This window comes from Trachurus japonicus, chromosome 24 (genome assembly GCF_045865225.1).
Source record: "Trachurus japonicus isolate A0001 chromosome 24, Traja_1.0".
NCBI classification, from domain to species: domain Eukaryota; kingdom Metazoa; phylum Chordata; class Actinopteri; order Carangiformes; family Carangidae; genus Trachurus; species Trachurus japonicus.
This window is the reverse complement of record NC_140930.1, coordinates 2,987,843-3,015,152: the sequence shown is the minus strand read 5'-3', so window position 1 is coordinate 3,015,152 and position 27,310 is coordinate 2,987,843. Positions and strand designations below refer to the sequence as shown.

General features: G+C 41.4%; 2 protein-coding genes across 2 annotated transcripts in view; both read right to left on the bottom strand.

Moving 5' to 3' along the window:
• The window catches only part of LOC146961142 (uncharacterized), a 93,037-nt gene extending 71,727 nt beyond the window's left edge, over positions 1–21,310 (bottom strand). The window contains exons 1-6 of the mRNA XM_085771667.1: positions 21,301–21,310; positions 18,005–19,811; positions 17,730–17,903; positions 17,393–17,566; positions 17,056–17,229; positions 16,403–16,576 (exon numbers count right to left, since the gene is read on the bottom strand). Coding sequence (XP_085627793.1) covers positions 16,403–16,576; positions 17,056–17,229; positions 17,393–17,566; positions 17,730–17,903; positions 18,005–19,811; positions 21,301–21,310 — 2,513 coding nt within the window. The remainder of the gene's footprint in view (positions 1–16,402; positions 16,577–17,055; positions 17,230–17,392; positions 17,567–17,729; positions 17,904–18,004; positions 19,812–21,300) is intronic.
• LOC146961143 (stonustoxin subunit alpha-like) lies at positions 1,442–16,338 on the bottom strand. The gene is made up of 4 exons (XM_085771614.1): positions 16,313–16,338; positions 16,088–16,261; positions 2,179–2,225; positions 1,442–2,036 (listed from the first exon to the last, which is right to left on the bottom strand). The coding sequence occupies exons 1-4, from the start codon at positions 16,336–16,338 to the stop codon at positions 1,504–1,506; spliced, it is 780 nt and encodes a 259-aa protein (XP_085627740.1). The 3' UTR covers positions 1,442–1,503.
• Positions 21,311–27,310: the final 6,000 nt, after the last annotated feature.

The following is a 27,310-nucleotide window of genomic DNA, read 5'->3' as shown; positions in this document are numbered from 1 at the left end:
TTGAGATGAAGTGTAATTTGACTCATTTTTGTCATATTTTAGCATCTCATGTAGATTTAATAAAAAAAAAAAAGAGAGTTTAAACCTGAGACTGAATACATCTGGTCAAAGGATCACATAATAATAAGTATTGTTAATATTGTTATTATTAATACGTTTAAAGGAACATTGGTCATGAAGCTGTTCAGTCTTTTATGATGAATTTTATTACAATTTACAAACAATAAACATTTTCTTCAGTTTAACCTGTAAAAGCTGAATACTCTTTATACTTAATGAGATCAGACTGATGCACAAACACTTTCATCTGAATCATCCCTTGATTTATTCTATTAATTGATTTGGATCCTCTTCCTCAGGGTCACATATTTCAACATAAAACTGAACAACAATTAAAAAATAAAAAATAGAAACCTTGAATCGAAGCACTGGGAATCAAACCTGTTCATTTCAGTTCATTTCTACTAACATCACAATTTATCTTATTGATCCAAAGAAACAGTCACGTTTAGTTTTAATATTCTTTACATTAATTAATCAGATTATTTAATATTTCATTAACTCTCCTCCTCTGTGTATTTACACCTGAACTCTCCTCACCTGAAGCCTCGAGCTGTGTCTCGTTTCACCTGAACCACACTGACACCTGCAGGTGAACTGCTGCTAATGGTTTTATTTCTATTTCACTCAGATGGGTAAAAAAACAGTCTGGCAATCAGTAGAATCAGCACAGTTTGAAGAAAAGATCTGTATAGCCATAATAATGATATAATAATAATAATAATAATAATAATAATAATAATAGATATACTCTCTGGAAACACATTTGTTATTTTTCCCTCCATCAGTGTGGTGGTGGATCTGGATCTAGTTTCCAGAGTTACAAAAAACATGAATGTGTTTTTAACATGATTGTGAACAGATTAAAATAGAAAGCAAAGTGAAACCTCGTCCACCACCAACATTTAAAGCACAGGACTGAAGCTGCTGTCACTTCCAGAGACTAAATAAGAAAAAGCACCAGCACCATGCTCACCATGGAAATCAGTCAAGTGGAAAGAGTGAAACAAAAGACTGAACCAAATGGATCACGGCTGTAACATGGAACAACACAAATAAAAGTGCTGAAGAAAGAAATTCATTCAATAGATAAGTGGTTTATGATGGTTCTATTTCTATTTCACTCAGCTGGGTAAAAAACAAAGAGTCTGGCAATCAGTAGAATCAGCACAGTTTGAAGAAAATACCTGTATAGGCATAATAATGATAGAATAATAACAATAATAATAAGATAGATGCTCTCTGGAAACACATTAATTATTTCTCTCCATCAGTGTGGTGGTGGATCTGAATCCTGGGCAGTTTCCAGAGTTACAAAAAACATGAATGTGTTTTTAACATGATTGTGAACAGATTAAAATAGAAAGCAAAGTGAAAGCTTGTCCACCACCAACATTTAAAGCACAGGACTGAAGCTGCTGTCACTTCCAGAGACTCTCCATCCTACACATCAACCAGAGACACTGAGGAACCAAACTGGATATTGAAACCAGGATACAGAGGTTGAGTGAAGGTGGTGTTGACGGTGTGGAGGTGGATCAGTGAGTCAAAGGAGACTCTGTAGAAGGACAGAGAGCCAGCAGGACAGTCCACATACACTCCTACTCTGTTAGAGACAGAGGAGGAGGAGGAGGAGATGGATGTTTTTCTGTTGTTGTGCGAGACAGAATAACCACCATCATGACAGATCAGACTCCAGGACTGATCATTTCCTCCAAACCAACAATCATCACTCTCTCCTTTCCTTCTGATTCCTCTGTAACTCACTGATATATAAACCCCTCTTCTTCTCTCTACCTCCCAGTAGCAGCGACCAGTCAGACCAGTTGAACACAGCAGCTGAGACCAGACATCAAATCTGTCTGGATGATCAGGATATGACTGAACCTTTGTCACACGTGTCATCGTCCTGTTGTTGTCAGACAGTTTGAGGCCTCTGTGCATTGTGTTCATGTCCACTTCCAGTTTACAGGCGTCTGATGGAGAGAACAAGACACAACACAGCTGCAGTTCATCATCTGATGGTTCATTGATTGATTATTGAATCAACATTGTATTTAAAGACAAACTGACAGAGAGCTGCTGTCTGATCATTAGTCACATTAAATCCACACTTACACTTCCTGACACCAGGTTTTAACCTGTGCTCTCCACCATGGTCCAGCCTGGAGGAAGAAACACAGTCAGAGTGATTTTATATCTAAACTGTTCAACATGAAGCAGTTTGTCAGAAGAAGAAGAAGAGTCACCACTGATCTTCTCTGTGTTTTCATTGATGTTCCTCAACAGAAGGGGAATTGTAGGTCTCTAAAGTCTCTTATGATGAAGTGAATTTATATTTAAACCAGTGAAGTGTTGACCGACTGCTCACAGATCAGTTTAACAGCAGATTCTATGTGTTTACTGTCATTTACAGAGCTGTGAAAAAGGATTTGCTCTGCTCCTGATTTCTTACTTTTTTGCATATTTGTCGCACTTCAGTGTTTAAGATCATCAGACAAGTTTTAACATTAGACAAAGATAACCCAAAAAAGTGAGTTCTGACTTTTTTCTCAGAATTCTCCAGAGACCGAGCTCCAGCCCAGTCTCCCTGCTGCTCTCACCCACACATGAGCGTAGTTTATCCAAACAACCCCTGTTTTTTCTATTACATCACATGCTCCTAAATTGTGCAGCTTAGGCTAACAATAACATGTTATAAGTCATAATAAGACCACAAAGAAATAAAATGGAAATAACATTTAATATTTGTGATATTTGTGAACAGTGTTATATTAAAATATACTATCAAAGCAGAAGTAAGTGATCCGGTCGTTTTGGGTAATGCTGCGTTCCAGGCAGGCTTTTGAAACAGTTCAGTTTATTTCAGGTCCCCAAAGGGCAATTTGGATTGCAGCTCATAGAATCACATAAAGGTAAAAAACATACAACACAAAGACATATAGTGACATAGAAACGCATCATTATAAATAACAATATAAATAAAATATGCACTAATTGTGATCATATAAAAGATAAATATAGGAAATACCGTTAAAACACTGAATACAAGATCCAAGATAACACTAAGAACATAGTGGTCAAGTAAAGTGCATCAGATAAAGTGCAGTCTCATACAGAGGAGAGCAAAATGATTGGGACAGTACGGTGGCCAGTACAGACTTAAAGGGATAGTTCACCCTAGAATGATATTTCGCTCATTATCTACTCACCCTCATGTTGACTAAGGGCTGGAAGAATTCTCAGAGTCCACCGTCCCTTCTCTGAGTTACAGGGGGTCTTGGCGTAGCAGTGCATGTCCATATAACGGTTGCAAAGGGACACCAGAGCTCTTCGTAAAAAAACACACACAAAAAAACATCCAAATACCTCCATGATGCTCGTATGTAATGTCTGTCTTGTGCTGAAGCCCCAAATTGCGTAATTGTCCCGAAAAAAATTAAATAAGTCTATATTTTAAGCTTGTTTGTAGCGGAAGCTTCTCGAAGCTCCTCTTCCTGGTCCGTCCAAATCTCGCGTGATTCGCAGTAACCGCACTGACGCCGGCGCAAATCACGCGAGATTTGGACAGACCAGGAAGAGGAGCTTCGAGAAGCTTCCGCTACAAACATGCTTGGAATGTGGACTTATTTAATTTTTTTCGGGACAATTATGCAATTTGGGGCTTCAGCACAAGACGGACATTACATACGAGCATCATGGAGGTATTTGGATGTTTTTTTGTGTGTGTTTTTTTACGAAGAGCTCTGGTGTCCCTTTGTCCCTTTGTCCCGTTATATGGACATGCACTGCTACGCCAAGACCCCCTGTAACTCAGAGAAGGGACGGTGGACTCTGAGAATTCTTCCAGCCCTTAGTCAACATGAGGGTGAGTAGATAATGAGCGAAATATCATTCTAGGGTGAACTATCCCTTTAAACAGGTTACAACCAGTCATTATTTTGAGGCATTCGGTGCTCGAATGGAGACAGGCACAAAGGAAAGTCTGTATCTATTTTTTGTGGCCCGAGGGACGCACAGGCGAAGGCCTGATGGGAGGAGCCTGTACTCTGAGCACAAGGGATGGGCATCCTCTGAGCGAATGGACAGAGCTTTGATGAGCACCTGTCTATTAAATATGTGGTCCAGGCCATCAAACTGGATGCCTGCAACCTTAGAGGCCACTTTCACAATTCTTCCGAGGGAATTCTTATCTCTGATGCAAAGATTGCCGTACCAGCAGACAATGGAAAAAGAGATGACAGACTCAATATAGACACAATAAAACATTTTCATCTTGTCCACATGAAACCTGGCCAACTTCCTCAAGCAGTATAGGCGCTGCTGGCCTTTCTTACATAACATTTCAGTGTTGAGGTCAAATTTCAGTTGATCGTCAATTATTGTACCCAGGTATTTATACCTGTTTACAAATTCGACTTTCTCACCGTTTATGACACTGTTGGATGGGTACGCCTGAAATCGATGCAGATCTCTTTTGTTTTTGTTACATTAAGTTGCAAGAAGGAGTCATTACACCAAGACAGAAAGTCATCAAGAACAGGACCATGACTGTCCTCATCATCATGTAGCAGGCTGACAGTAAGTGAATCATCGGCATACTTAATGATGGATCTGTTTATGTGACGGCTGCGACAGTCATTGGTATATAGAATATACAAGAGGGCAGATAATACACAGCCCTGAGGCGAGCCGGTGGAAGATGACAAGGTGCTGGACAAAATCCCATTAACTCTTACTCGTTGAGATCTATTTGTTAAGAAATCAAGAATCCAGCCTACCAGACATAGATCCAAACCAAAAAAGTCAACTAGTTTTCTAGCTAGGACATGTGGCTGGATAGTGTTGAATGCTGAAGAAAAATCAATAAAAAGCAACCTGGCGTGATTTTTACTACCCCCTAAGTGTTTGAGCAGGAGGTTAAGAAAAGTGGCAGTTGCATCTTGAACGCCCCTGCCAGCTCTATATGCAAACTGGAGAGGGTCTAGCAGGTTCTCAGTTTTGACCACAAGCTCTGCTTTAATTAATTTTTCAAACTGTTTCATAACCAAGGAGGTTAGAGCCACCGGTCTGAAATCATTAAGTGTTTTTGGGTTGCTGATTTTAGCAACTGGCACAACAGTAGATTGCTTCCAGAGAGAGGGTACCCTTTGCTGTGTGAGAGATAAGTTAAATATATAGTTAAAAATGGGGCCTAACTGTTCGGCACAGGTCTTTAAAAGGCGACCATTAATGTTATCCGGGCCAGGGCTCTTCTTAGGTTTACACCCTTTAAAACACTTGATAACACTTAGTTCATTGAAAAAAGGATTCAAAGGAGGAGCTGACAGGAGCCTATTTTTAAGCTCAGAATGATTACTGCTAAAATCATGATTGTCAAATCTACCATAAAAAGCATTAAGGCTCTCAGCCAGATGGTGATCAGAGTTATAATTGGGCAACAAGTCCCTTCCTCTACTACTGTTGTTCAGTCCTGTGATTGTTTTCATGCCCTCCCATGCTGAGCCCAGATTATTTGTTCTGAGTTGGGCTTCTATTTTGTTCTTGTATCTCATTTTTCCAGCTCTGACTTCTCTCTTAATTTCTTTTTGCAAATTGCACAGTTCTAATTTATTACCCTCCCTGAAGGCTTTATTCTTCTTGTGTAGAAGTGTTTTAAGAGACTTCAACACCCATGGTTTAGAGTTAGGATATACTCTGACATTTTTAATAGGGATGACAATGCTTTCACAGTATGAAGTCCAGCTTGTGACGGCATCTGTCAGTTCATCTATGTCGGCCGAGGATTCAATGAACATGTCCCAGTCTGTAGAATCGAGGAGGCCTTGAAGAGTCTGGCATGCATTACTGTCATTCCAGTCCTTAAAACTAATGTTCTGCACTTTGCCTCTTTTTAATGCAGTGCGATACACGGGAATGAGATGCACACAGTTATGATCGGATGCACCCAGGGGCGGGAGGGGTAATGACTTATATGCCTCTCTGACATTGACAAAACATTTGTCAAGGATCTTGTTGCTCCTGGTGGGGCATGTGACATAGGGTTAAAAAAAAAAGTCTCTCAGAGTTTTATTCAGTGAGCAGTGGTTCATGTCGCCAAGGATGATCGGAAACCGTAAATTACAGCTTCAAGTCACAACTTACGACTTTGTAGCGTTCCAGGCAACCCACTCGTGTTTTTCCGACCTGTTTCACCTGTGAAAGTCACTATAACGGCCACTCGTAACTTCTGACCCGTGAACTCGTACCAGATCGAACTAGTACGAGTTCACAGGTCGGAAAAACACGGGCTGCCTTGAACGCACCATAACAGTCCTCGTCCCTTCGTCACCACATTCACGCGCATCCCTTGGCTGCACACACAGCCCTGCATGCCGTTCTCTCTCCTCATTGGATAAAAACTGTAGGATACGAGAAAAGTTTTCTCCTGGGCTCAGAGCAGAGCAGAGTGACTGACAGACCCGTGTTTCAGACCAAACACTCTATAGAAGTGATTGCTGTCGGAAGATACAACTATTTAAGACTTATATTAACACAAATATATCACTTACTTCTGCTTTAATATTATGTTACATGATAATATAATAATATTTACATTATTAATACAATAATATTCCATTGTTTTTAATTTCAAAAAAGAGGAATGAATTTATATTAAAATATCTTGTCAAATTGTCATTTTTAAAAAAAGTTTATTGAATTTACAATTGATGTTAAACTGCCAGAGGGCGCTGCTGCTGGTGTCATTGTCATTGTCGTTGTATCTTTTATCTTTTATTTATTGCACTTTTTCTTTTTTTTACTGTATGTTTTTAAATGACATTACCATAGTTTTTAACTACAGTTTCTATTCATTGTACTTATTTATTTTTATTTATCTTAGTGGGCTGGCATGGGACCAGGGCATCGAAATTTCGTTCATCCCATGTTTTTAACATGTGTTGTATGACAATAAAGAGACCTTTGACCTTTGATGTTCAGTCATCATCAATGGGTTTCTGTCTCAACTGTACACATATGGGGTATGGTTGAGACTAGCCTCGTAAACAAGCCGCTCCTGGAAATGCAATTCATTTCACTTCTGAGGGAGAGTCTGACCTCATCCCCGCTGTAAGCATTTGGCCTGAAACCCTCAGAAGGCCGAGCAAATCAGCGTCGCCGCTGTGATTGACACAGCACGTTGGCCAATCAGGGACCGACTGGTGCAAAGCCCCGTCACTACACCAACTTGCTGATTGGCTGAATGGGGTTGTCTGTCAACGCTACTACTCCCGCCCAGCTCCCGCCCACCCCAAACGCTTACAACAGGGATGAGGCCAGACTCTCCCGAGAAATGAATTGAAATGCATTTCCGCGAGAGGCTGGTTTACGAGGCTAGGTTGAGACGGGACCATGGTAAAAATGCATCTCATGTTTATGAACAAATAATAAATATAGAGTTCTGTATTTCTAGTCCCTTGTTTTGTACTTTATTTTCTGTTGAACTGGATTCCTTGTTTACCCCCTGTCCGAGACTTAGGCTCGTTGACTCTTTTGTTGCTACTTTGTTTCCGTTGTACATTGATTTCCTTTTATTAACCTTTTTCTAAATAAATACTTTTGCCAATTGAGTCTGCATTTGGATCCTCCTATTTAAAACGTAACAAATTTAAATATTTAAATGTGACAAATAAACAGAGGCCTTATGCTGCAGACTGTAAAGTCCCTGATAAATCAAAATCAAATGATTTGACTTGAGAATGTAATGTTAAAAAAATTTAAATTATAAAGTTGAGGTTCACGGAGAATAAATGTTCCTGTGTGTCATTTCTGTCAAAGTATTTTTCTTTAAATGTGTCTGATCTTTGTTTGTATTTAAAATGTGTCACAATGAAGAAAATATAAAAGGTGCCTGAGGTTGAAATAGACTTAAAACCAAAGTAGTGAACAAATTCAAACATTGGCCTGATAATCGTGCTAGGAAGTCAGAGGACAGGGATGACAGAGAGAACTGGGGGGTATGCCCCCCTGCATAAACGTGGTGACGTTGGAGAGCAAAGTTGTAAGGCTGGAATCCCAAAACCAAATAAAGACCCTTTATGTATAGATAATTGGCAACCCATCACACTTAACTGAATCCACTGAATGTGGATTATAAATTATTTGCATTTGTCTATTCCAGACGCTTAAAATCTAATATTGGAGACATAATAAATGAATGCCAAACAGGTTTTATGTCTAAGCGACACATTAGTAATAACATTAGATTAATTTTAGATTTACTTGACGTACACATGTGGAATCACAAGCAGTTATTGTATTTCTTGATTTCTACAAAGCTTTCGACACTTTGGAACACCCCTTTATTTTTAATACATTGAAGTTAATGGGATTTGGAGAAAACTTTGTCTCAGTAGTTAAAATGTTATACAAAGATATCAACAGTAATTTAATGATCTACCCTAATACCTCCAAAAGATTTCCGATCAACCGTTCTGTCCGTCAAGGATGTCCAATTTCCCCCTTTTTATTTCTAATTGCAGTAGAGCTCCTCTCCCTTAAAATTTTAAATAACGACAGTATAAAAGGCTTAAAGGACAATTCCAGGCGAATTCAACTCAGGGGTGTATTTTCATATCATTTTAGGTCTAAAAGAATTAATCTGAAGATTTTCAGTTTAATTGCTCCTGTTTTGCGGTAGTTGCGTCTGTCCCCGCATCGCCACGGCAGCAATGAATGGGAGTGGATGTAAGTTCCGCTGTTTAGGCTGTTTCCAGCCCTCAAAGCCGCAATTTTTTTCCACAGACAGCATCAGATGGCTACTCAAACATGCACCGAGAAGTTTATTTACTTCAAGCAAGCCGACATGTTTGTAAAAGTCGATCTAATCCAAAGTCTCCCGGAGTCTCGCGCGAGACCCAGTTGCCGTGCTCGGTGTGTTCAGGTGCAGTGGGAAAAGCTACCGTTTGTGTCATAAACACAGGAATATCAACTCTTTACTTGCTTCAAGTAAAAAAAACTTCTCGGCGTGTAGCTGGGTCAATGTTTACTTTGTTTTATTCGCCTGATCATTCATTATTGTCATTATTTATTTATTTTTCTAATTAATTATGGTGAACATTCTCAAAACCTGGTCAATGCCAACGCTATCTAAAAAAAGTTTGAATTTCCTGCATTGTCAGTTCTATTTCTAAAGTTCCATCTTCACCTGTAGCAAGGGGGAGCGATATTGGGGTAACACACAAGGGGGTACGTGGGTGACGTCGGACCAAACTCCCGGCAGAACTATGGCTGCTCTTGTTGTGGTAAGACGTGTTGTGAAGCTCTCACGTTACTCTGTAAAATATGCACTTAAACTGTCATGTAATGCGGTTGAAACTGTGCGCTAAAGTAACGACAGCCTTGTATTAATGTGTTACTGTGTTTTCAATTGTTTTTTTACCGTGAAAAAGCGGCTATAGTTTCGGTTTAACGTGACGTCTCCCGTGTGTGTGTTTTGTGGCCTGTCGTAGGAGGCAGACTGTTTCTACCTGCAACTGTGTGTTTCCTGACTCTGCCGCTGTGCTGCCTTTGCAGGAGCGTTTTGTCTGAAAAATGCTTTGAAATGTGATTTCTGAGATGTGTTTGTGGTAGGAATATATGAGAGTTGAGTTTGGTCAGAGCTGTAAAAACGTCACTAGAGCACACATTATTTCAGTTTTTTATTATTGTCCTTGTGTAGAGGAAAAGTATGGAATATTTTTATTTAATAATTTCATGGTGATTTTTATTCTGTTTTTCTAATAATTATTATTTACAAGTGGGTAATAGACATTAATTTCATGTGATTATTTTCGTTCCCATTCTGGAATCTTTTCTCTAAAATTATTATTACTATTTATTTATTCATTTATTTTTGTATTTTGACAAACAATACAGTAAAGGGCAGCAAAAAAAGGAAAAGAACTATGGCTGCTCTTGTTGTGGAGGCAGACTGTTTCTACCTGCAACTGTGTGTTTCCTGACTCTGCCCCTGTGCTGCCTTTGCAGGTGCGTTTTGTCTGAAAAATGCTTTGAAATGTGATTTCTGAGATGTGTTTGTGGTAGGAATATATGAGAGTTGAGTTTGGTCAGAGCTGTAAAAACGTCACTAGAGCACACATTATTTCAGTTTTTTATTATTGTCCTTGTGTAGAGGAAAAGTATGGAATATTTTTATTTAATAATTTCATGGTGATTTTTATTCTGTTTTTCTAATAATTATTATTTACAAGTGGGTAATAGACATTAATTTCATGTGATTATTTTCGTTCCCATTCTGGAATCTTTTCTCTAAAATTATTATTACTATTTATTTATTCATTTATTTTTGTATTTTGACAAACAATACAGTAAAGGGCAGCAAAAAAAGGAAAAGAACTATGGCTGCTCTTGTTGTGGAGGCAGACTGTTTCTACCTGCAACTGTGTGTTTCCTGACTCTGCCCCTGTGCTGCCTTTGCAGAATAAATGAACCAACTCAGATCTATGGTGATGTCATCCTTCAGCCTATAAGCAACCATTTCACAACTGCTACAGGCGCATCTTTGAGTAGCCACCTGACGCTGTCTGTGGAAAAAAATGTACACTTCAAGCAAGTAAAGAGTTGATATTCCTGTGTTTATGACACAAGCGGTAGCTCCGACTGCACCTGAATACACCAGCACTGCAACTTCGGGCTCGCGCGAGACTCTGGGAGACTTTGAATTAGATCGACTTTTACAAACATGTCGGCTTGCTTGAAGTAAATAAACTTCTCGGTGCATGTTTGAGTCGCCATCTGATGCTGTCTGTGGAAAAAAATTGCGGCTTTGAGGGCTGGAAACAGCCTAAACAGCGGAACTTACATCCACTCCTATTCATTGCTGCCGTGGCGATGCGCGGATAGACGCAACTACCGCAAAACAGGAGCAATTAAACTGAAAATCTTCAGATTCATTCTTTTAGACCTAAAATGATATGAAAATACACCCCCGAGTTGAATTCGCCTGGAATTGTCCTTTAACTATATTTCAAAAGGAACTTAAAATTACGCAACTAGCTGATGATACAGCTCTACTTTTAAAGGACAAACATCAAGTTGAGCCAGCTTTACAATTAATTAATGATTTCTCTAAAGCTTCGGGTTTACATCTCAATATTAACAAATGTGAAATCTTGTGTCTCTTTGATACAGACTGTGTAAACATATGCAACATTCAAGTTAAAAAAACAGTGAAATACTTAGGCATAGATATCACTAAAGATATGTCCTCTAGACAACAACTTAATTTCCTCCCCAGAATTAAAAAAACACAAAATATATTGAATATGTGGCTTCAACGTGACCTATCCATATTTGGCAGAATTCTCTTATCCAAGGCGGAAGGTATTTCAAGATTGATATATCCTGCTCTGTCTTTATTTGTCGAGGATTCATCATCCAAAGAAATTAATAAAATACTTTAATTTTACCTGGAAAAATAAGAAACACTATCTAAAAAACGAAATTCTCTCGGCATCCAGGAAACAAGGTGGCTTACTAAATTTCTATGATTTAAATAACACTTTCAAAATAAAATGGATTAACTCTTTGACTGCCAAAGACGAGTTATCTCGTCTTAGCGAATCCAAGCGTAGTCTGCCAAAGACGAGATAACTCGTCTTAGCGTTTTTTTAATGGCAACGCCATGTTGAATGTCTTGCCCTACTCCTCTGTGAAGATCAGACTTGTATCATCAAAATAAAGTGCAGAAAAACACATTTGGATTGAGAGATATAAAAACTATAGCGTGTTTTTCCCCCCTCACGGAGCGGAGCGGGTGTCTGACTGCAGCGGCGCCGCTCCGTGACATTCTGGCCGCCGGTGAGAGCTTAGGGGGCGGCGGCGGGGCTCATGGCGGCTCGGCAGCTCGTCGAAGCTCCGTGCAGCTCCGTGATACAAAGCACAAACGTTAGTAACAACAACCCCGTTGATCGCTCGTCGTTAGTCGTCAAGAGCGTTTGGAAAGTCGCCAGATTTTGCGAGAAATCACTCAGATAGCAGCTTGAAAATCCCCGATCTAGTGTGGATGAGGAACGGATGGCGCCGGCGGACATGACGAGGAGAGCTAAAGATGGTGGGTGTGTCTGTTGTGAGCGTACATGTCTGTGGCTGTGGGTTCAGGGGGCACGTCAGCCAGAGCTGCTGTGTGTGTGTGTAGATGTGTGTGTGAGACAGAGAGAGTGAGTGACACTGCTGCCTGCTGACCAGAGGAAGCTGGATCTGATCTAAAGCGCCGTGTTTCGGCTACAAAAACCTGTCGAACTGATCCGCGCGCGCGCGCGCGCGCACACACACACACGCATGCACACGCACACGTCACGTACGCACACACACTAAAAAAAAGAAAGTAAAAAGTTGTAACTCAAAGAAAAGAAGGAAAAAAGGCTGCAGTAGTGTGTGTCAGTAGCTAAATATTTTGTCTATTGTCATCAAAAGTCATTTGTCAGTGTTGATTTAGTTGTTGTTTACAAGAGAACAACTGTACAGATGTTGAGGCGTCACTAAAGCAAAATATAAAGGAGCCAATTGTACTGGTTCACCTGAAAATGACAGCCGACACAAAAACCTCTTTTTCTCAAGATTTTGGTGCCAAAATGGCATTTTGGGCTAAACTAACCTATATTCAACCGCCAATTTCACAAGACTGGAACAAGATAGAAACAAACAGTTTTTTTTGCTGGAAACTAGAGACCCTCATCTTTCCTTTGATGGGTTGAATGTGTATGTAGTAACAGTACATAATATATGGTGGGTCTACGGAAATCAGTCAAAAAGCTGGAAAATGCCTGGCAAGCTGGAGGAAGCTGCTGTGAGAATGGCTGGCAGTCAAAGAGTTAAGGAATGTCTCAAAACCCCAAACTCAATTTGGTTTTTTATTCCAAATAATATTTTTAAGAAATTAGGTGGTCTACATTTTTTACTGACCTGTAACTTCAGTGTCTCAAAATTGCCTTTAAAATTATCAAAGTTCTACCAACAGGCACTCTTAGCGTGGAAATTGTGCTATTCCCACAACTTTTCCCCTTACAAAGCCATAATATGGAATAATGAAGATATTACTGTCAGGAAAAAGTCCATATTTAAACAGAAGTGGATTGATAAGAACATTATTTTTATATGTGACCTTTTTGATTGTCATGGTGTAATGCTTCGTTATGAACGTTTTCTTCGTCTTAAATCCTTTCCTGTTACAAGTAAAGATTTTAATTACGTAACTAAAGCAATCCCTAATGTTCTTTCTCTCCTTATGAGAAACCATTGTCAATATCAAGAAACACTAAGAATAAAACCCCTTCTGATGTTAAATGGACTCGATGTAATGCATTCAAAATGCAACAACAAACATATACGTAATATTTTTTATGAAAAGAGGAAAATTACTCCACGAGGGAAATCATTTTGGGATAACATCTTTATGGACACTGACTGGAAGAAGGCCTGGACTTTGCCTTATAAGTTTTGTATTTCCAATAAAATAAAAGAGGTTCACATCAAAATTTTACACACTATATATCCAACAAATTTATATTTCTCTAAATTTTTAGATATTGAAAACAAATGCAGTTTTTGCAATACGGAACCAGAATCCTTAACTCATTTATTCTTCCACTGTGCTCAATCCATCAATTTCTGGACTCAACTTGAACAATATATAGCTAGTGTGTAAAATCAAGATAAACATTATAATTGACTGTAAAAGTGTGATTATGTTTTTTGCCCATGAAGAAAATGGCATCACCTTTATTACAAACCTATTCATTTTGTATGGCAAATTTCACATACATAAATGCAAATACTCCAAAACTTCACCCAACTTTAGAGGTTTCTTGCATGAGTTCAAAGAGTACATGAAATCCCTTACACTAACTGACACTAAACAAAGCATCACATCCATAGATATTTACGAGAGATTTTTCAAAGAAGAATAAAGCTTTTACATTCTGTCCCCTTTTCTTTCCTTTTTTCTTTTTATTTATTTTTCGTCTGTCATATTATTTGTTCATTTATTTATTATCCTTCCTTCGATTGAATGTTTTCTAACATTGCTAATAATTACCTTATTTTATTGTGATTTATTTATTATTTTTGATTACTGATAGATATTGGAGCACCTGTCTGATGTGTCTCTGTGTGTGGCCGTGTTAGCGTTAGCTCCGTGTTAGCACTAGCCCAATGTTAGCAGGTAGCAGGGCTTAGCAAACACTGCTCTCCGACCACGAGCCAAACTCCCCCCCCCCCCCTTCTTCCCTCCCTCCACTCCCTCCAACAACGTGTTTCTATGGTTTCCTTCGGCTTCAAACAAACACGATTTGTGATTGGTCTGCAAGCTACAGGCACCAGAGCAGATCTGAAAGCCTGTTGTAAACAAAAGCATGTGTGCACAGTGACATGTGCCTCCCAGAACTGTGGGGGAGCTGTGGAGAGGGAAAAAAAGAGAAACCAACGAAGGAGCGAGCTATTTCCGGCCGACTTGCATGTAAACGTGAAGTGAAATGTTTTGAGTTCCCGACGTGTAAGTGGAGTTAATATTAAAATAATTAATTAATTACCGTCACCGTGAGCTTGAAAATCTCACGGTGTCACCACCGTGGCTTTACACCACCGCGGTATACCGAAGTAAGGTATACCTTTACACCCCTAATGGAGACTGAGGGGCCTACAGAGGTTTACTGTACATCTGCAATATTATGTATTTCTGTTCCCTCTGCCCTACATGAAAACCTGCACAGTCTTACAGTCAAGTCGTTGTCTTGTTGATGTGTTTACTGACTGTGTGTTATAAAGAAAAGCTGCTGTTGGTGAAGAATCAAATGGCAAAACATAAAATCTGCTCCAATGATAACAAAAATTCACAATGTGGAATATAAAATGATAAGGGAAATTATAGACTGCAGGGTTTCTGCTATGTACAGTAAGCAGCAGCACTCTGTATATCAATAAACAACATCTGAGGTTATTAATGTCAACAAGTTATGATTTTTATCTGATTTACAAAAGTCAAAACATTGTCAAAACAGCTAACGTGTCTTTTTCTCTATTTGGTCAAAGACTTGAGAGGACCCATGTGTTTGTGAATTCAGGCCAACTCACTGCTCTGAACACAACTAAGGGAAATCAGACGTCTTTCATCAGGGATGCAAACGGATCAGGACCAAAAAAGAGAGGAATTTCCCGGGGTGGGGGGGTACTCACCATTAACAAATAAGTACATTACAATATCACGGAAAAGTCAATTCCCAGTAGTTCAACCCCAACCAAGTATTGAGTGCATATAGATGGACATAGTTTTCAGAAAGGCAACATTTCTATATTAAAAATGCTTTAAAAAAAAATTCCTTTGCAATACTTCAATTTTGGAGATACTGATTTTTAGGTCTTCACTGAATGTTAGTCATAATTATTACTATTAAAATAAACTGAAGAAATAAAGACATAGGATGTTTCATTCAGTGTTTAATGGACATATATAATGTGTTAGTTTCACTTTTTGAATTGAATACATTCTACATCGCGGAGGCGACGTCTTTAGGGCTTCCTTCACCTCTGAAACGGGGCAGAGCTCCGTGGAAACATCTGCCTGACACAGCAACGTAGGGAACCGTGCATGTTGCGGACATGCACGGGGGGGGGGGGGGCCGGCACCGACTGCACGCGGATACGCGCCGCTTTAATGAGCGCGCATGTCGCGCGACTACATTGGCGGTCAGCTGTTATCAGTATAATCAGAGACAACCATGAATGAGTTCGCCTCAGTTTCACGTGATTGTCACTGTCAGCCTGTTAGAAGAACATTTTACTGACCCCAGCTGAGACCTTGAGACCCCCCCCCCATCCCAAAAACAAAAACTGTTCGGATCTGAACGATTCACGCAAGTCACCTAATTGGTCATGAAAAAAGCGAGTTTTGCTTTTCGGCGCGCTGTTTGCATCCCTGTTCATGATGACTGAGCGAGTAGGGAAACATAAAAGACAGGAGACAGACTGAGTCCTTGTTGTCTGATTGTACCTGAGAGTCTTCAGTCTCCAGTCTGGATCCTTCAGTCCAGCAGACAGCAGCTTCTCTCCTGAGGCTCCTGGATGATTGTAGCTCAGGTCCAGCTCTCTCAGATGGGAGGGGTTGGAGCTCAGAGCTGAGGCCAGAGAAGCACAGCCTCTCTCTGTGACCAGACATCCTGACAGACTGGAGATAGAAAATGTAATAGACTCAAGAGTCTTAGAAAATCATATCAACAGTAAAATCCTGCAGATGTTGAGCATCTTCACCAACAAGTTACAGAAGGATGTTAAAGATCAGCTGTCCAACAAACAGCTGAATCCTGACCTGAGAGTCTCCAGTCTACAGTGTGGACTCTCCAGTCCACCAGACAGCAGCTTCACTCCTGAGTCCTGCAGGTCGTTGTTACTCAGGTCCAGGTGTTTCAGACTTGAGGACTGGGAGCTGAGGACTGAGGCCAGAGAAGCACATCCTTCCTCTGTGACCAGACATCCTGACAGACTGGAGATAGAAAATATAATGAACCCCCAATTTTATAAAATCATGTGTACAGAGATGTTGAGAATCTCAACAGGCCGCTGAATATCTCAACAGATGTTGAGCATCATCACCAACAACTTACAGAAGGGTGTTAAAGATGTCTAACAAACATCTGTAACCTGACCTGAGATTCTCCAGTCCACCAGACAGCAGCTTCACTCCTGAGTCCTGCAGGTTGTTGTTACTGAGGTCCAGGTGTTTCAGACTTGAGGACTGGGAGCTGAGGACTGAGGCCAGAGAAGCACATCCTTCCTCTGTGACCAGACATCCTGACAGACTAGAGATAGAAAATATAATGAACCCCCAATTTTACAAAATCATGTGTACAGAGATGTTGAGAATCTCAACAGGCCGCTGAACATCTCAACAGATGTTGAGCATCATCACCAACAACTTACAGAAGGGTGTTAAAGCTGTCTAACAAACATCTGTATCCTGACCTGAGAGTCTCCAGTCTGCAGTGTGGACTCTCCAGTCCACCAGACAGCAGCTTCACTCCTGAGTCCTGCGGGTTGTTGTTACCCAGGTACAGGTGTTTCAGACTTGAGGACTGGGAGCTGAGGGCTGAGGCCAGAGAAGCACATCCTTCCTCTGTGACCAGACATGCTGACAGACTGGAGATAGAAAATATAATGAACCCCCAATTTTACAAAATCATGGGTACAGAGATGTTGAGAATCTCAACAGGCCGCTGAACATCTCAACAGATGTTGAGCATAATCACCAACAACTTACAGAAGCGTGTTAAAGCTGTCTAACAAACATCTGTATCCTGACCTGAGAGTCTCCAGTCTGCAGTGTGGACTCTCCAGTCCACCAGACAGCAGCTTCACTCCTGAGTCCTGCGGGTTGTTGTTACCCAGGTACAGGTGTTTCAGACTTGAGGACTGGGAGCTGAGGACTGAGGCCAGAGAAGCACATCCTTCCTCTGTGACCAGACATGCTGACAGACTGGAGATAGAAAATATAATGAACCCCCAATTTTACAAAATCATGGGTACAGAGATGTTGAGAATCTCAACAGGCCGCTGAACATCTCAACAGATGTTGAGCATCATCACCAACAACTTACAGAAAGGTGTTAAAGCTGTCTAACAAACATCTGTATCCTGACCTGAGAGTCTCCAGTCTGCAGTGTGGACTCTCCAGTCCACCAGACAGAAGCTTCACTCCTGAGTCCTGCAGGTTGTTGTTACTCAGGTCCAAGTGTCTCAGACTAGAGGACTGGGAGCTGAGGACTGAGGACAGAGCTTCACAGCTTCTCTCTGAGAGGTTACAGCTACTGAGTCTGAAGAGGAATCAGGAAAACAAAAGTAAAGAAATAATTGTATTTTTGTTATGACAAAAGAAGAAGATACAGTAAATGTAGATGGGTATATGTGCACATACATAGCTTTAGTTGAAGCTTTGACCACTGGCAGCAGCCTCAGAAGAGTCTCCTCTGAAGCAGAGTATTTCTTCAGGTCAAACTCATCCAGATCTTCTCCTGATGACAGTAAGATGAAGACCAGAGCCGACCATTGAGCAGGAGACAGTTTATCTGTGGAGAGACGTCCTGATCTCAGGGACTGTTGGATCTCCTCCACTAGAGAACGATCATTCAGTTCATTCAGACAGTGGAACAGGTTGATGCTTTTCTCTGCAGAGGGAGTCTCTTCAATCTTCCTCTTGATGTACTGGACTGTTTTCTGATTGGTCTGTGATTCACTTCCTGTCTGAGTCATAAGACCTCGTAGGATATTCTGATTGGTCTCCAGTGAAAGACCCAGGAGGAAGCGGAGGAACAAGTCCAGGTGTCCATTTAGACTCTTTAAGGCCTCGTCCACAGCACTCTGGTACAAATGTGATGACTTGGCTCTGAACAGTTTAAAAAGTTTAGAGGTTACTTTCTTTCCTGACATCAGGTTGCGTCCAGAGTTGATGAAGGTCAGATGGACATGAAGAGCAGCCAGAAACTCCTGAACACTCAGATGGACGAAGCAGAACACCTTGTCCTGGACCTGGTACAGGCCTCTCTCCTCTTTAAAGATCTGTGTGAACACTCCTGAGTACTTTGAGGCTGCTCTGATATCGATGCCACACTCTGTCAGGTCTGATTCATAGAAAATCAGGTTTCCTTTCTGCAGCTGCTCAAAAGCCAGTTTTCCTAGAGTCTCAATCATCTTCCTGCTGTCTGGACTCCAGTGTGGATCTGTCTCAGCTCCTCCATCATACTTGACCTTCTTCACTTTGGACTGAACCACCAGGAAGTGGATGTACATCTCAGTCAGGGTCTTGGGCAGCTCTCCTCCCTCTCTGGTCTTCAACAGCTTCTCCAGAACTGTAGCAGAGATCCAGCAGAAGACTGGGATGTGGCACATGATGTGGAGGCTTCGTGATGTCTTGATGTGGGAGATGATCTCTCTGGCCTGCTCCTCATCTCTGAACCTCTTCCTGAAGTACTCCTCCTTCATTGGGTCAGTGAACCCTCTGACTTCTGTCACCATGCCAACACACTGAGGAGGGATCTGATTGGCTGCTGCAGGTCGTGTGGTTATCCAGAGGCGAGCAGAGGAAAGCAGGTTCCCCCTGATGAGGTTGGTCAGCAGCACGTTGACTGAGGTGGACTCTGTCTCATCAGTCAGGATCTCAGTGTTGTTGAAGTCCAGAGGAGGTCGACACTCGTCCAGACCGTCGAAGATGAAGACGACCTGGAGCTCATCAAAACTGCATATTCCTGCTGCTTTGGTTTCCGTGAAGAAGTGATGAACAAGTTCCACCAAGCTCAACTTTTTCTTTTTGTCTTTCATCACATTCAGCTCTCTGAAGGTGAAGGGGAATGTGAAGTATATGTCCTGGTTGGTTTTGTCTTCAGCCCAGTCCAGAGTGAACTTCTGTGTTAAGACTGTTTTCCCAATGCCAGCCACTCCCATTGTCATCACTGTTCTGACTGGTTGGTCTCTTCCAGGTGGGGCTTTAAAGATGTCTTCTTGTCTGATGGTTGTTTCTTGTCTGTGTGGTTTCCTGTACACTGCTTCAATCTGTCTGACCTCATGTTCATCATTGACCTCTCCAGCCCCTCCCTGTGTAATGTAGAGCTCTGTGTAGATCTGGTTCAGAAGGGTTGGGTTTCCTGCTTTAGCGATGCCCTCAAACACACACTGGAACTTCTTCTTCAGGGCAGATTTGAGTTTACATTGGCAGCCAGTGAGAATCTCTGTATGAATAAAGGACCAATGACGTCAATGAGAAGTTATTATTGTAGTTATTGCATAGAAAACATGAATCATGGAAACTCCTTCTCTGTTATCATTCAGCAGGTTTTTATGAAATAATTGTTCCAAAGAGATCAATTCCTTGCCATGTTAGCATCATTGTGAACCTCTCCCAGAGGTCTTCAAGATCAAGAGACAGAAGACACTGAGACAGCCTCAGTCCACAGAAGAACTATGACGGTATTTTTTTCTTTTTTTAAACATCCTGCCTTTCCGACAATTCCTTTAATAGCGTATTTTTTTCCCCAAAAGATTTTGCACTGGTTGGGTTTAGGCAATGAAGAAAGGAGTTGGTTAAGTTTAGTAAAAACACCAGGTAGAGGCTAGACAGGCAGACTAGTCCCTGTCTGCACTCTGCTGCGGAATTACACACAACCATGTGGGTATTCCTCTATCAGCATGTCTTAAAGAAGGGAGGAGCCTGTTGGGTAACGCACATTTCCTTATATTGAAAGCCTTGTCGGAATGGTGGGACATTTGCATGTCGGAATAGCGGTATGTCTAAATGGTGGGATGTCGGAATGTAACCGGCCTTGACAGTGTCTGTGTGTCTTTCCGTCTGTGTGTGTTTCTGTCCGTCTGTGTGTGTGTCTGTTAACAAATAAACAATGTTAATTTGTAGAATGCATCCAGTGGGGCATCACAGTAAAAGTAGTCATACAGTAATGGTAAATGGTCTGTATTTTATATAGCGCTTTTCCATCCGAACAATGCCACGAAAGGCGCGAACCACGACCCATCAGGAGCAAGGTGGGTAAGGTGTCTTGCCCAAGGACACTACGGCAGCAACCGGGACAGAGCAGGATTCGAACCGCCAACCCTCTGATCATTGGACGACCCGCTCTACCACCTGAGCCACTGCCGCCCCCAGTAATGTGTTAATTCCTGACAGGAGATAGGTCTATGTTAATAATCAGTTTTGGGGCAAAAAGCTGCATATCGGTATTGGTTATTATCGGAAATTAGGGCGCTGGACAACATCGGAATATCGGATATCAGTAAATTTCCAGTATCGGACATCCATACTTATAGTTCCTCAAATTCTCTGAGGTGGAATATACTCGTGATCACTGATCGCATTCACAGAGCAGTAAAAGTTATGACCTGACACTGCTCATTATCAGTCAACACTCCATACAACACACTTAGACAATGATATATGAACAAAATAATTTTAAAATGTCAAATCTCTGTCTTTTGAAGCCAGATGGGTGAGCTTCGACAGTATACGACCAATACTGAAGGTTAAGTTTAATGCTGCGTTCACATGGAGTCCTGTCTGCCGTGACGGTAAACTCAACCGAACGTGACATCTGAGTACGAGTATGTTGACGTTGCCATAGCAACATGGTGACGCGTCTTGCTGTTGTGCCGTGCCGTCCAACAGTTTGTTTGTTTTTACCGTTCCGTCCAGCGGCATTTGCCGTCTACCGTCTGCCATTTACCGGACTCCATGTGAACGCAGCATAATAGATCATTTGGGATCAACAAGAATCAAGAGACGTCCAGTCAGCTGGCATTTACTTTACTGAAACACCTAGACACCGATGCTTCTGCCTGCCCAACCCATCAGTGATCCTGGCAAAGCTGAGTTAGCCACACCATCCTGCTGCTCTGGCCAAGGACAGTATGAGGAGTTGAAAACTGTAAACTACCAGTTTCATTTATGGGCACAAACCTCCTATTGGGATTTAAAGGACAATTCCAGGCAAATTCAACTCGGTGTATTTTCCTAACATTTTAGGTCTAAAAGAAGGAATCTGAAGATTTTCAGTGTAATCCAGTTTTGCGGTATTTGTGTCTGTCCCCGAATCGCCACGGCAGCGATGAATGGAAGCGGATGCAAGTTCCACTGCTTAGGCTGTTTACATCCCTCAAAGCCGCAATTTTTTTCCACAGACAGCATCAGATGGAGACTCAAACATGCACCAAGAAGTTTATTTACTTCAAGCAAGCCGACATGTTTGTAAAACTAGATCTAATTCAATGTCTTCCGGAGTCTCAAGTTGCCGTGCTGGTGTATTCAGGTGCAGTCGGAAGCTCTCGTTTGTGTCATAAACACAGGAATATCAACTCTTGACTTGCTTCAAGCAAAAAAAAAAACTTCTTGACGCATGTTTAGTAGCCATCTGACGCTGTCTGTGGAAAAACATTGCGGCTTTGAGGGATGTAAACAGCCTAAGCAGCAGAACTTCAATCCGCTCCCATTCATTGCTGCCGTGGCGATGCGGGGACAGACACAACTACCACAAAACAGGAGCAATTAAACTGAAAATCTTCAGATTCCTTCTTTTAGACCTAAAATGTTAGAAAAATACACCCCGAGTTAAATTTGCCCAGAATTGTCCTTTAAGAAGCTGTTCAGCTAACAAGCACTGCAGCTGGAGCCACAGACTGTAAATAAAGACTGACTTCACCTCTGTGATGACATGTCCCAGCTGATCAAAAAATGGACAAAGGTAAGGTACAAACGCTCACCTGTCATTCAAAAGGGTCTCCATAACTTTAGCCATTAATTAAGGGTACTGTAACAGGTAAGTTCTATAAACAGTCGTCATGGAGACCAAAGGTGTTTCTGTCCCAGGCTGTAAACATGTTTATTTCTGCTGTAAAATTAAATGACATGTTAAGATGGGAGTCTTGGAGACTTGGAGGTCAAAGTTTGGTTGGAGCTCAGTGAGGCTGTAAGACTGCCACCACCCACATGAGACATTTAAGACTCCCTACACAGACTCCCCACTCAGTTGTCAAGACCAAAGAAGCTCTTTGGATGATGAAACTGTCCTCATCCACCTGGTTTTGACTGACCACCATGTCCTTATAACTTCACATTTTTAATCAAACTTACGTTTGGGTTCTGAGATGGGCTGTATGAAATTTCCCAGTAGATCATTTTGTTTCATCTTCTTCAGGATTGTTTTGGTGACTTTATCAGTGTTTTTACAGTAGGTCTGGATCATTAGATCCACTGTCTTTAACCTGTCTGCTTTCTCCAGTTTACTTATTGAGATTGATGGGAGGTCTTCTAGGCTCTCACACAGGTACCACTTGAATTTTTCAAAATCATTGTCTCTCAAACCCTCCAAAGTCTTCAAGTGGATCTCTCGAGGTGTCTCCATCTTTTTGCTGCAAGAGGAATGACAAACAGTTTAAAACTGGGTTATGACTCAATTCTGACTTAAAGCAGAAGTAAGTGATCCGGTCGTTTTCGCTAATGCTGCGTTCCAGGCAGGCTTTTGAAATCGTAAATTACAGCTTCAAGTCACAACTTACGACTTTGTAGCGTTCCAGGCAACCCACTCGTGTTTTTCCGACCTGTTTTACCTGTGAAAGTCACTATAACGGCCACTCGTAACTTCCGACCGGTGAACTCGTACCAGATCGAACTGGTAGGACTTCACGGTCGGAAAAATACGAGTTTCCTTGAACGCACCATAACAGTCCTCGTCCCTACGTCGCCACATTCACGGCGTCCCTTGGCTGCACACACAGCCCTGCATGCCGTTCTCTCTCCTCATTGGATAAAAACTGTAGGATACGATAAATGTTTTCTCCTGGGCTCAAGAGCAGAGCAGAGTGACTGACAGACCCGTGTTTCAGTCCAAACACTCTATGTAAGTGATTGCTGTCGGAAGATATAACTATTTAAGACTTATATTAACACAAATATATCACTTACTTCTGCTTTAACTGTTTTTTTTGTTTTTTGTTTTCAAATTTCTGTTTTATCCTGCATCAATTTTTGCAGTTTAAGAGGGGGAAGAAGAGATTAACTGCTCCCAACAGGTAAACACTAACAGATGGTCAGATGGATTCAAACCTGTCTGAAACTCTGGTTGCCTCTCATAATGGTATCACACAGCTGAGGCAGGGCCACAAGCCGATTCCCCTGAACTCAGTGTTTTCCCTCTTTGAGTCTGTGTGAACCCATTGTGTGCCGTTGCCGTTCTCCTTGTGCATTCTCTCAAACAGGGTCAGAAAGATTTATTTCCAACATATGTGAGTAATTAGCAAGATTTCTAAAATTACAGTGTGTATGACGATCTTAAAGCTGAAACTGGTTCATGTGTTCCAATGAACATTCGATCAGCAGAACTATTAGTATTTGAACCATAGACAGAGTTACTGACCTTCACTCTGCACTGTTCAAGGGAAACTTCGTTTTTTTTAAACCTGGGCCCTGTTTTCATATGTTTTTCTGTATATGTGAGTGATGGATAATACTTTTATTGAGGTGGCTCCAGTATTGAGCAGGGCAGGCAGCCTGCAGCCCAGCTAACGCTCTTCAACCGGGCAAGTGGCTCCCGTCAAAGTTCGCCCTATAAACGTGCATTTTTTTTCACACTGACAGGCTCAGATAGTTGAGTGTCCGACAACATACTAGAAAGGAGAAATGAACGTATCTAACATCTACCTGATGTTTATCTCGGGGCTTTAATCATGACAGCAATCAATATTTCCTGCAATTTACCAACTCTTTTATCAATTATGTTCCTAAGAACAATATTATTTTGAGCACAAGATCATTTGTTATTTTTGATTGTCCTATCTTAACATTTTTTATTTGTAGAGTGTCCAGCAGAATTTAACTGTATATTTCTACAATCACAATAAAGCCTCTCTGCTCTGTTCTTCTGATCTTAATGTGAGACTGAAACAATATCTTGTTGTTTTAAATGAGTTATTCACTGTTATTAGTACCAATAATGGACCGCGGAACGTATCTGGACAAGGGGGGGCCATAATTTCAAGTCAAGCGCGGGGGGGGGGGTCTTTGTACCGGGGGTTACTGTTACCAAGGATACGGAAATAAAAGTAGCGAAGCTCCGGACAGAGTTGCGGTGATTGTATCCACTTTATGAAACATTATGAAAACACATGAGTCTATCACAACAACGGATTTTCCTTGACAGATCAAATCCATTGGATCACGCTGATTATCCATAGGAGAGGTAGGCTGCCGGTTCTCACTTCTGCCAATAGTTTTTTTTTTTTTTTTTTGGGAGGGTGTGTGTGTGCCGAGCGGACCCGTCTAGAGAGACACACGTCTATAGGACAGGCTTTTATTTAATTTAGAACAAACCTTATGCTCATCAAAGATAGAAAATATGTATAGTCTAATATAATAAAATGGTTCCGTTGTTTGGCCACTGTTTAAAAGAATCAAAATATAAGGAAAGAATCGGATCCAGAGCAGCATCATTTACAAGTTGAATCAGCACTGATCAAACTTCTAAATAAACGTAAACATTCAATAACTTGGGTCAGGTCGGACCACGGCCTTCTTTTTTTTTCTCTTCCTCACAGGAGAAATGAGGTGTGCGCTGCGGTCACCTCGCTTCTCTCTGTCACGTCAGTGCTCTGGTTGTGATTTATCTGCTGCCTTGAATCCGCCCTCTATACGTGCGCGTTCACAGATTCACAGTAAGACAAGCCGGGGTTGTTACCGAGTTGATAACCAGCATCGTGGTACCGCTGAGTGACAGTGTTGTGGATAGGTTCAGCTGGATAGGCTGCTAGTAAGCCCAGGTAGACTGAGCTTGCTTCGTGATACGCCTCTGACACTCATGCATGACGTATTGATAAACACTGCACTTGATAGACTCACGAATTCAAATCAAAATGCAGCACTCTGTGACAGTTTTTTTTTTTTTATCGGCAGCAGTGAAGGTGTGTGGTGGTGGTGACTTGGCTCAACACAGATACAACTTTTTACTACAGCTTTTAGGCTATTCATAAAATAATCAGAGCACAAAAGTTACCCGGGCCATGGCCCCCCTGGCCCCCCCGGTTCCGTGGTGTATGGTACCAATAATAGTAGTAAAACAATAATGCACTACCCTGTCACATAAAAACCTCCTATCAGATAACAGCAGTATCTCCAGTAATCTGAGTCCTGGACAGTTAGAGATCCTCATCTCACCTTTGACCTCCGGTCTGGCTCTGCTCCCCACACAGAGTGGTTTCAGAGGGGGGGGCTCCCTCCTCTCTGTCCTCACACTGAGCCATAGCTGAGCCTCCACCTGCAGGGAGAGCTGCACTCAGTCAGAACAACACGGTTTACACACCCGTCCACCACAGTGTCATTCTGCTTTCAACCAGCAGGTGGAGCTGAAGGAAGGAAAGTTCAAATCCTTCTGACATCAAACTGTTCTTACTTGCATTAATTAATTTATCCTCATAAAATCATTGAAACTGGACTGGGAACATGAATCAGCTGAGTGGTAGAACAAAGACGACACTCACCAGGTGAATTCAGACCCACATCCAGTCAGAGTCGCTCTTCCTTCACCTGTAGAGGAAACACAGAGAGAAGCATCAGCTTCAGTCTCTAATGACTTCACAGTCAAAGTGTAGAGACATTAAAGGAGAATTCTGATCATTTTTGACCCCTAAATCGTTGTCCTGATGGTCACCCAGTGTTGGGGCGAGCAAAAAACTACTAAACTAAAATTGATGCAGGCAAACCGGAGTTACACCATGGCTACCCAGTGCTAAGGATAGCGACAACGCTAACCCATCCATGTTTCCATGTTTCCCACATTCTGTGTCATAAACTATAAACTGTTTTCTTGTCTGTAACAACATCTGTTGCACGTCTGTCCGTCCTGGGTGAGGGATCCCTCCTCTGTTGCTCACCCTGAGCTTTCTCCTGGTTTTCCCTGTTAAAAGGGTTTTCCATGGAGTTTTTCCTCAGTGGATGTGAGGGTCTAAGGACAGAGAATGTTGTTATGATGCTATATAAAGCCCTTTGAGACAAACTGTTTGTAAAAACGGGCTATACAAAAAAATTGCCTTGCCTTGCCTTGCCTTGCCTTGCCATGGGGGAAATTCTTTTAACCACAACAAACACTCAGAAAACATGACTGGAATCCTTACGAGACACCACTGAACTCATATAGTGTACACAGTATAAACAGTATAAACGTTGTGTTTTTGCATGTAATCACTCACCTCAGATAGCCGAACTCTGAAACATCCTGGTAAGACGTTACTATCCCATCACAGAGCGCCTGCTCTCCTCGCCACAGAAACAAACACTTTCTCCTTGTTGTGATTATTTCTTTACAAAAATAAATGGTCGGAGATATCATGGACATTACCACTGCACTGCTCGACTGTAACCAGAAAAAGACTTTTCTGAGAAATCATGTGACACAACTGTGAACAGAGTGGGCGTGACTTTGTGGTTGACACAGCTGTTGCTCAATTTAACTCAAGTGCAAAATGCAGCACATCTCCGTCTGTCTGTCGATTCTTTCGCTCCATAGTCACTGTATAATAATAATAGGTGGTTTACATTTATATAGCACTTTTCTTATTTCACATGATGCATCTTTTAAAAATCCAAGGTAATATATTTCCTTCTGTTTTACACTGTGTTTACATTGTGTAATAAAGTGATTTCCTGTTTTTCTGTGTGGCTGCTCTGTCTTTGTGG